The sequence below is a fragment of the Peromyscus eremicus genome, chromosome 6, assembly GCF_949786415.1.
Source record: "Peromyscus eremicus chromosome 6, PerEre_H2_v1, whole genome shotgun sequence".
Taxonomy (NCBI): Eukaryota; Metazoa; Chordata; class Mammalia; order Rodentia; family Cricetidae; genus Peromyscus; species Peromyscus eremicus.
Genome location: NC_081421.1, coordinates 72,285,779 through 72,296,313, shown reverse-complemented (window position 1 = coordinate 72,296,313; position 10,535 = coordinate 72,285,779). Strand labels below are relative to the sequence as shown.

Below are 10,535 nucleotides of genomic sequence, written 5' to 3'. Positions count from 1 at the left end.
TTGTGAGCAACCCCAGTGTCGATGGCATCTTTGCAACTACTGATCTCACTGTCCTTTCTCCCATTAGAGAAATTATTGGTGACCCCTAAATTCTGCCTTATTCATTCTCCAGTGTGTTTGTATCAGAAGTACCATGTACTGTTTGCAGGTTTTAGATCACTGATGGCAATAAATGGGAGCAATATGTGTTCTTGGCAAAGAAGTAGAAGGCGGTGACATTTTGGCAATGTGTCCAATCATCCGGCCAAGGAGCAACCACAAAACAATTGCTTTCACCATGTTGTCCACACTCTTGGGTAATTCAGACATCCTGGGGTTCCTGGAAACTCCCACTGATATCAATTCAGACCTGATTTTTCACAAAGTGATGGGAATGCCAAAGGAAAGTAATGTCACTGAGACATGAAGCTTAGTAGGCTGTTAGGAGGCAGATCCTGGAAAGGGGCAAGGGAGATGATATGAGTGCATGGAGACACCAGGGTGCAAAGAAACTTCATTTCATGAAGATCTCAGCCACCTGGAAGGAGATGAGGAGGCAAGAGACACTTGGAGGAAGGTTGTAATCTCTTAAGATGTGGTAGAGCCTCAACCAGATCTAATACAGGGTATGTAGAACAGAGGAAGCAGCCATGGTAGAGATTTAGAAGACCAATTAATCAGGTGTTGGGAGTGGCTGTAAAAGGATGGAGGTCTTCTGGTTTGGGGTCAGCAGCAAAATCATTCAGTTAAAGAAAACCAAAATATAGATGCTGTATTTAAACAGCTTCACACTCTGGTTCCCCTTTAGCCTCCCTTTTATGTCCACAGTGTTCTCATTGTGGTGGTTTGGGTTTTGTTTTTTGAAGGTCCAGAAATGTCTTTGGTGTGTGTGGCAGACTTTGAGGCACATGCACAAGAGCTGCTATCAAAGTCATCGTGGGACTTTATTGAAGGAGAAGCTGATGAGGGCATCACACACAAGGAAAACATCACAGCATTTAAAAGGTCTTCTCTTTATCCTTTGCATTGTTACTCTAGTGTGCATTGCTTGAGAACTCCTTAGATGGTGACAGTTCTGGTGTCTGTCTTTAGCGAACACAACATATACAGGAAAATGGCTGGCTTCTGTGCTGGTTTATCATGGCGTGGGGGACGAGGCATAGGGAGCTGGGGAGAAGTTTTGTAGAGAGAATCTTCTTAGATCTAGGGGAAGTGAGTTATCAGTTCTCTGTATGCCGGCAACTTTGTAAACAAGTGAAGATGGAACAGGCCCAGCCGGGGTGTCTGACAGAGAATCCTGCATGTAGATCTGGAGCTCTTGGGCTCCTAAAACCTCGGCCTTGGAGGAGAAAAATGTGAAGGAGGGGAAGGGACTCAAGTTTGGAGAAAATGAGATCCAAGGGTGTTTAGGGTGAGAGTTGGACTTGAACACTAACGGCTGGAGCATATGTCGACCAACAATAGCTATAGCCAAGCTTCTATCTGTCATCAAATAATGTTTTTGATGTCATTTGTGGACTCCCCTACCTTCCCTACAGCAGTGTATAAGTCAAATGAATCAATCTTCTGAGGTGCTCGGGGCAGGGGGAGTGGGGAGACATCATTGTTTTCTTAGGATTTGGATCCTTTTAATTGCCTTGTCTTTCTTTCTGGGGATACCTAAAATTCCTTTCTTCCTTTTCTTTCCCTGTCTAGTCATTGCTGATAAAGACTAAATTAAGCATCTAACACTGAGTGGCAAGCCACAGGAGCAGTACTCTGACAGAGCAACACAGAGGCTGTGGGGGACTCCGGTTCACCAACAGCTCAGGAGTTCCTGGGTTCATGTGGGGAAATGGTTTCCTGGTGATTAGCCTCTCTCTGAGCCTTCACTGCTTACTCAAGATCAATCAACTAATCCCACCAAGGGCTTAGAGATCTAAGTCTGCTCAGACCCTCATTGGGAACCAGGGTCCCAGCTGCAGAAAGCATCATCACGCTAGAGAATAATCCAGTTTATTGTCTAGTGCAGAATCCGCCTCCGCCCCAGATACCTGAGAGATGTGTCAGAGGTGGACACCAGAACCACAATCCAAGGGCAGGAGATCTCGGCCCCCGTTTGCATCTCACCCACGGCTTTGCACTCTATGGTCTGGCCAGATGGAGAGAGGAGCACAGCCAGAGGTATGAACCATCCCTTTCCAGAAGGCCAGAAGAGAGTGAGAGGCCTCACCCTGAGAAGGGCCAGGGAGCATCAAGACTTCTTACATAAAGGCCTTAGGGGGCATAAATCTTGTTGGAATTAAGTATGGTGGCAAAATGGGGCAGAGGTGGTGAATACCTTTAATCCCATCACTTGGGGGACAGAGGCAGAAGGACCTCTGTGAGTTCAAGTACAGCCTGGTCTGCAGAGCTAGTTCCAGAATGGCCAAAGATACACAAAGAAACCCTGTCTTGAAAAAAAAATGATAACAAAAGGATCGTTTATGCCATTGTTTGCTTATCATTGAATTTAGACTGTGAAAATTCATGCATGGGCATTAATTTTTGATTGGGCCAAATTCTCTGGCCGCTAATGTAGCTCCACAGTGAGATTAACCTGCTGGGGAGACACTGACATGATGAAGGCAGGAAATGAGAAATAATAATTTTATAGCCAGGACACACAGTTCTACCTTTTCCATTTGATAAATAGAGGAACAAATAAAGCCACATAGGGAAGGAGGAGTGGGACTCAGTCTTCTTATTTTCAGTTATGTTCATCTTCCACTACAAAGCTCATGATTTTGCAGTGGAACATCTCCTGTCTCTAAATCCCCTCTCTTCCACCCAGGAACTCATAGGACGTTTGCTTTCCTGCCTGAAGGGTATAATACACCCTATGGCATCTCTGGGGATTCAGTAACATCTCTTGTTAGAAAATCTTCATCATCAAAACCAAGATTTACAGAGCAGCTTACACACAGAAGAGAGCACAAGCACTAGGCTTCTCTATTGAACCAAACAATCTCTCATCCTGCCCTGTGAGGAAGTAGAATGAACTTGAGCTTTCTCTACACTCACTGGGCTACCTGGTCAGAGGCTACTTCAAAAAACTCTGCCTTCCAAACTGGTTCACACCCTCTGCTTTGCAGCTGCTCATGAAGCCAATGTCTGCTATATCACCAGCACTTATGCCAGCTGTACCCTGGAAGACATTGTTGCTGCTGCCCCCAGAGGCTTCCGATGGTTCCAACTCTATGTGCAGTCAGATTGGGAGCTCAACAGGCAGCTGATTCGGAGAGTAGAAGCCTTGGGTTTCAAAGCTTTGGTGATCACTGTAGATGTACCGATAATTGGCAAAAGGCGATGGAATATAAGAAACCAACTGAATTTAGAGGCAAAAGTAAAACTCACGGACCTCCGATCACCTGAAGAGGTGAGAAAGATACCAGACTCAAAGGGCATTACTTATAAGAGTTTAGAATGAGGAGAGAACATTATTGTGTCTCTCTCTTTCCTTCTCCTCCCCTCCTTCCTTCATCACCCATCACTCCTGTCCTTCCTCCCTCTCTCATGCCTACTTTCCCCCTACCTGCCTTGTTGTGGCAGATACTAGAGGGGTAGCAGTTAAAGTGGTTGACCAGGTTTCAGCTGCCCAGAGCTTCCAGGCAGAACTTAAAACCAAACGCTCCCATCTCTGAAACTGCTCAGCCTGTCATCAGAGATGCTCAACCAAGGTTGATGTTGGGAGACAGGAGAGCCTTAGAGAGGAGCTGTGCAGGAACTGGAGAGCAAACTATTCATCTAATATTTTCCATTTCATGATGGACTCAGGAAGTGATTATTTTGCATGGAATATATAGACAAACTGACTCTCAGAAGAGGACACTCACAGCACAGGTGTATAGCTAGCTAGTCCAGCCAGCTGGGGCCCAATCTGCTGCCTTGAAACTTAAAACTCCTCCAGAAACATCAAGGTTCCTCAGCACATCTTTTGGAAACCATTCAATTAAGGGACTACAGAGGACACTTCCTTTGTTAAATTCTAACTGTGGAAAGAGATGTCATGCCCTTGAGAGTGAAAATCATGGCTATAGTGACATTGGCCCTTTCAGCCTGTGGGCAGCTATGATTTTTCTGGGTGTTCTTGAACCAGGAGACACATCAAAATTTAAGGAAATCTGCTGCATACTATGAGACAGGGCTTGCTTAAGGTTCTTATTGCTTTAGTTTTATTAGTCCATGCATAGCCCCAAAATAAAATGTCTAAGTAGCTGGGCGGTGATGGCCCATGCCTTTAATCCCCAGCACTTGGGGGGCAGAGTCAGCAGATCTCTGTGAGTTTGAGGCCAGCCTGGTTTACAGAGCAAGTTCCAGGACAGCCAGAGCTGTTATATGAGAAACCCTGTCTCGAAAAACCAACAACAACAAAAAAAAAAAAAAAAGAAAAGAGAGAAAGATAAAGAAAAAAGAAAGAAAATGTCAATCTGACCCGTAACTATTTTTCTTCTTCATCTCACATACTGAACTCTGCACCCCTTTAAAGCATAGATTTGTCCTATCTGTCATTGTGTCTCCAAATCCTAGAGTAATTATCAAGCAAAGACATTGATTAATGGTCATGGAATAAGTCATTGAAGTAGAAATTCTTTATAAAGCTTTTGTGAGAGGAAGGAATTGGAATCAGTGTTGGGTAGTGTTGTTCGGGTTTCATAGCTTATAAATATGAGTGCTCCAAGTATGTCTCATCTTTTGAGTGAATCAAGTGATGTGAGCATTTGGGACTAACACTGACCTTCTCATTCCCTACAGAGAAATTCCACACAATCTTCTCCCACGTCTTTGCCAAGTGCATCTTTCTGCTGGAATGATCTCTCCTTGCTTCAGAGTATGACTCAATTGCCCATTATCCTCAAAGGGATTTTGACAAAAGAGGATGCAGAATTAGCAGTGAAACACAATGTCCAAGGCATTCTTGTTTCCAACCATGGTGGGAGGCAGCTTGATGAGGTTCCTGCTTCAGTAAGTAGGATGACTACAGAGGGAGTATGTCTGAAAGCTCTATACATGTCTACACCAAAACCCCCTCCTAAATCTGGTACACATTGTCCTCTCACTTATCATGGGTATTACCTATTGATTTTAAGGATGGTTAATTACTAAAAATACATTATACACATGACTATTTTTGTGAACTGTGTGTGTAACATATCTAAACCTTGTGAGACTGCTGAGAAACAGATACATCCTTATTGTACAGTTAAGATACTGGAGTCTAGAGACATCAACTAATGTGTACAAGTTCACAATAGATAATGAAGTAGACTAAGGGAGATGTTCAAAGGCATCGAGGACCCTGCTTCAGCCAGCTGAAGTGATCAGATTAAAGCTGATGTGTCTTCATGGATTTTTAGAAACCTTAAGATTTCTTATCTGACACAATGCAGGGAGGAGCAGCACCTCACATGGACGCACAAGTGTTTTTTATAATGGATCTGAAATGCCCTGATTCACTAGTGCATAGTACACTGATAAATCATTTATTAAGAGCTACACTAGCTTACACTATCTCACAAATGTGTGTCCGTTCTGCACAGTTTTTTTGTGAGAAAGAAAATGAGCAAAGGGAAATAGGGAAAATCTTTAAATGGGAATTGGTTGTTAATTTGTCTTTGTAGATATATTTATGCTATCTTTTCCCCCAAAGCTATTCTCATTTTAACAAACAGAAGTGAAGCTTTTTCCTCTTTAGTTCCTTTTGCGTCATAAAATATCCCTGAACAAAAGGAAATGATTAAAAAAACACCCCTAATTTTATCACAATCATTGGTGGTTTTTTGGTACTTATAGTTACAAATAAACAATTTTGGTTTAAAAATTTACACATATTAATATGTTTCACAATTTCCATATTTTCAGTTACCCAAAGTATTAGGCACATACTTTCATTACTTATAAGTCTCTCTTCTTTTTAATGATGAGTCATGAATGGACAATTTATATAATCAACCCCTTATTGTTGAACATCTGCATTGATTCCAGGATTTCTCTACTTGGTTTCTTTTTGTTTGATTTGTTTGTTGTTTTAGACAAGGTCACACCCTGTAGTCCATACTAGCTTTGGATCCTCAGTCTTCCCGTCTCTGATCCCTAAGTGTAGCAATTACAGGTGTGTGCCACTATATCTGACTTTTTTTTTAACTATTTTAAACAATGTATCAGTGACCATCTGTAAAAGTAAAACATGTGTCTTTGATTAATTCTTTAAAAGACATATTCCAAGAAGCAGAAATTCCAAAGCTGCTCCAGCTGTGTTCTGAGGCTTGTGGAGCTGAGAGATTTCAGGTACTCATCATGCCTTCTCTACCATGCCCTCGCTGGTGAGAACAGTGGAAGGACAGGCCTGTGTGGAAAAAAGGCTCACTGGGCTGAGTCTCTCAGTGAAAGCTGGATTGAGAGGAATAGTCATGGGTGCATCTCAACACAGAAGAGAACATGGAATTGGAAAGGGGCCCTGGCTTTTCAGTGATCTGGCTTACAAATCTGGCTCACTGTCTGAGTTAATAGGGCTTCATTGTTAATAATGGCTTTTGTATCTGCTTTTTTCCCTTTCTTCTTGTATATTTACTTTCAATGAGCAAAAAGTTCGATACAACAAAAAAACAAAACCTCAGTGGAGATTGTCTCGAGAAAACGCTCCTCTCTCTAAGCAGTGACTCAAACCAGAGTGTTGAACCAACAAGGAAACCAGGTTAAGGACAAGAATGTAGCTTTGGACTTTAACCTTACCAACAATTCTGTCTCATCGTTAAACCTGAACAAGGCTCCTCACAATTGCATCTGCAAAAGAAAATCCTTAAAAGGGATGAGTAAGCCTATTCTGTGAGTTTCCATAGAAAACAGTCTTTGTGCTTCCTCTTGGAATCAAGAGACAGCATTTTCAGAGAACTTCAGTAAATGTCCTGTTCTGACTCATTAAGAATGAGCCATTCTGCACCATAGGCTGAAATCAATTTCTACTTTTATTATTTCATGTATTTGCTTTTAATTAATTAATTAATTTATTTATTTATACATTTTTTACATTTCTTTATTTATTTGGTGTGTGTGTGTGTGTGTGCATGCTCACCTGTGTCTATATGTATATGTGTGCATGTTCATCTGTGTCTATGTGTATGGATGGGTGCAAGAAATGCCTTCACCCTATGAAACATCCTGCAGGCCCTATTTTTGGCTCTTCTGAGAGTTTTATGTAGCCCAGGCTGACCTTGAACTCCTGGATCTCCTCATCTCTGCTGGGTTTATAGGCACTACCACTCTTGGCTTCTGCATTCTGTTTCTAAATTATTATCATCTGCAGTACTGAGTATGACTAGAGGAGTTTTTATAAATACACTTATTTCCTTTTTCACAGCACCATAAACAATTCCAAATAACACTGGGACATGAGTTTTTACCAGTTATTATATAAATCCGAAATACATCCAGTACTCCATACATACATCAAAGGACAAAGTTATGTCCTCCCTGTTTTTAAAAATTATTACTCTGCTCAGACTTAGGCAGCTTTCTGATGGGTTCCTTCCACAGTGTCAGGGCCTGGGGCCTCTGTTTCAATGCCTCTCCTTGGGTTCCTTCAGAGGAACACAGATAGTAACCAAAGGAGCCCAGAACTGCGTCTTCAAGGACCCTCATCCCAAACCTCAGGAGGGTCCTGCTGTCCTCCTCCTTGTAGACTTGGAGGAGCCAGGCACCTGCAGGTGCTGGATGGGGATGGGGTGGGTAAAACAACTTAGCGTCTATGTCTGGAACTGAGAGAAACCAGGACAAAGTGACCTTGTTTTCCTTTGTCTTCCAGAGGTGTACCTTTGTCCTTTGTGTTGTTGCTGATACACTCCTATCTTTACATCTCAGATGAGGACACTGGGGACGAGTTACCCATTCATGAAGACTTAAGAAATGATGTTGCCGTTCCCCAAGACAGGCTGATGTTTAGACACTCAGGCCACGACTGGCCATATTTATTCTTCTAGAAAAGACTTAGTCCCCGAGCAGTGGGGACATCTCTCACTATGACATCTCAGAAACAGAGATGATAGAAGGATAATGAAAGTCAGCAGGTTCCGTAGTGCCCAAGTGAACACTGTGCGTGGGAAGATATCCCCTGAATATGAAAGCAGGAGCCAAGCATAGCCAACATGGAGGGGATCTTCTTAAAAGTCAGAGGCTAGACTGCTGGAGGGCCGGTGAGTGAGAGTCTCCTCTGGTCCTCAGGAGTCTCCAGGCCTCAGGGGGAGGATGCTGAGTTCCCCCAACTGCAAGCACAGCTGGAGAAAATCGTGACGGGCTTAGCCTTTGCTTGCATTTCCCGGCCCTGTTCTACTTTGAGAGGACATTCATCTCCTGAGCCCACGAGAAACAAAACAGAAACACCTGAATCTAGGTGTGCATTTCTCTTTCAGATTGATGCTCTGACAGAAGTGGTGGCTGCTGTCAAAGGGAAAGTTGAAGTCTACATGGATGGTGGGGTTCGAACTGGCAATGATGTGTTGAAGGCACTGGCCCTTGGGGCTAAGTGTGTTTTCATTGGGAGACCAATCCTCTGGGGCCTTGCCTACAAGGTAGGTTTTCTGTAATCCAACTTCCAATGAAGACATTTCCTAAAGTTCTTGCAAAACAGTTTCAGGTCACCTCACCTTCAGGCCTATGCTGTGTTCCACAGCCCTCACTTTCAACTTTCTCCCTTTGTTTTCTTTTAGTTTTTACATAATTCTGCTTTCACCCATTCTATCCTCCCTGAAACAGTTCTGACTGTGCACACAGCTTGTACCCAACAGGTGGTCAGAATGTTCTCTCAAAGCTCTGTCTCCCCCCTCTTACTTTTCAGGGTGAACATGGTGTTAAGGAAGTTTTAAATATTTTAAAAACAGAGCTCCACAGGTCTATGACCCTTTCAGGTACGTATTCTGTTCTTTCCCCCCTCGCCCCCCATTCAGAGCTTCAGGTGGTTAGTCTACAGACAGAAGCTGAAATCCTTCCCTCTGGTTAACCCTGCCTTGTCTTGGTAGTTGTCCTGAAGACAGAACAGGGTAGAAATGTTCCACAAAGAGATTGAGGAGTGCTCTCTGACAGTGGAAACCCTGTGCTGTTCTCAGGCTCACTGTCAGTGCGAAGTTAGTTCACTCTGGGGCTGCCTAAGGCTCCCACCCCTGGAGTGAAATTCAACCATTTCCTGCCTTCTTTTAGGAAAAAAATCTCTTGGTGGGTACATTTTTGGGATGCATGTGTGTGGAGGTGAAGGTGACTACACCAAGTTCAATCCCACACAGCCTCTTAATAAGTTCTTTCAGCCCTTTCATCACCAGGCCTTCTCACTGTCCTTTCTCACAACTCCCCAAGTCACCACGCCAGCTCTGCTTTTTTTCAGTCTCCATGTGGAAGCTCAGCTCTAATCTTCATGTTACATCCTAATTACGATCTTCTGATAATGAACGATCTTTCCTTGACAGAAACTTCCCTAGAATGCTTTTGGTATATGGGTACTCACCCCATCTGCTACAGTATCCTTGAGTCTATTCTTCCTCACAGACTAGCATATACTGCCTAAGTACACCCACCTTATCAGAACTGAGCAAAGGCCAAAGACTTCTAGTGCATGCTGTTAGGTTTTGGGTGCTAAAATAGTGTGTGGACACGTGTGTGTGTGTGTGTGTGTGTGTGTGTGTGTGTGTGTGTGTGTGGTTTTACATTTTAATGTGGCTATGTGTAAACTATGAGAAACTATGAGATTATTGATTCCCACTGTAACCAGAATTGCAATACCCATTCAATATGAATAATACTTTATCACGGTAAGCACAAAGATTAAAAGCTTGCTCCTGTGGCATCATCCCATGCCTATAGAGAAAGAAATAAGCTCTGTGATAGAGAGAGGAAGATGTACACACACACACACACACACACACACACACACACACACACACACGTACACAGGGTGGGTGGTGGGAATGACAGAGACAGAGACAGACAGAGACAGAGAGGATGTGCAGGAGCAGGCATGGAGGTGAAAGGACAATTCTTGAGCGTTGCTTCTTTACATCCATTTTGTGGGACTCAAACCCAGGTCATCAGATATGGATCCAGGGACCTCTCCCTGCTAAGCCTTCTCACCTGCCTAGAAGCAAGCTCATAATTATGTGGTTCTTCCAGGCTGCCGATCAGTCACTGAGATCAGTCCAGACCTGATTCAGTTCCCCAGATTATAAAGATCTACTGAGACTGCCTGCAAGGGGAAGACAAGTCTTCAACGTGGTGTGCAATGCTATTATTCTTGTACCCCATCCTATCAAGTAGTTTGAGTCCTGCACCCTCAAAAAGAGAGAGGGATGGCTAAAAGATAACTAACAGCTCCCACCATGGTACTTCTTTTGAAGGAATAACATCTAATGTTCTACAGAGTAATTATAGTTGATACAATTAATTGACTATGTTGAATAACTATGTTCCAGTAAGAAAGGAAATAGTTACGTCTCATGTGACATACCAGTTAGCTTCATCTGATTATTATGTACATTATACATTATTGAAATGCTTTA

At 43.1% G+C, this 10,535-nt stretch overlaps 1 protein-coding gene across 2 annotated transcripts; it reads left to right on the top strand.

The window, feature by feature from the left end:
• The first annotated feature begins 853 nt into the window (after nucleotides 1–853).
• On the top strand, nucleotides 854–10,205 carry LOC131912605 (2-Hydroxyacid oxidase 2-like). 2 transcript variants are annotated; one of them, XM_059264916.1, is made up of 7 exons: nucleotides 854–984; nucleotides 1,991–2,142; nucleotides 3,093–3,376; nucleotides 4,753–4,962; nucleotides 8,403–8,561; nucleotides 8,828–8,897; nucleotides 10,150–10,205. In XM_059264916.1, exons 1-7 carry the CDS (start codon nucleotides 854–856, stop codon nucleotides 10,203–10,205), a joined length of 1,062 nt encoding a protein of 353 aa, XP_059120899.1. The 2 variants fall into 2 exon arrangements, with proteins under 2 accessions (XP_059120899.1, XP_059120900.1); XM_059264917.1 differs by lacking the exon at nucleotides 4,753–4,962.
• The last annotated feature ends 330 nt before the right edge of the window (nucleotides 10,206–10,535 follow it).

Bases quoted from the DNA above. Each gene is read 5' to 3' on its own strand.
- LOC131912605 (XM_059264916.1), top strand. From the start codon at position 854: ATGTCTTTGGTGTGTGTGGCAGACTTTGAGGCACATGCACAAGAGCTG. The intron at 985-1,990 runs GTCTTCTCTTTA...TGTCTAGTGCAG, and splicing joins AACATCACAGCATTTAAAAG to AATCCGCCTCCGCCCCAGAT. The intron at 4,963-8,402 runs GTAAGTAGGATG...TTTCTCTTTCAG, and splicing joins TTGATGAGGTTCCTGCTTCA to ATTGATGCTCTGACAGAAGT.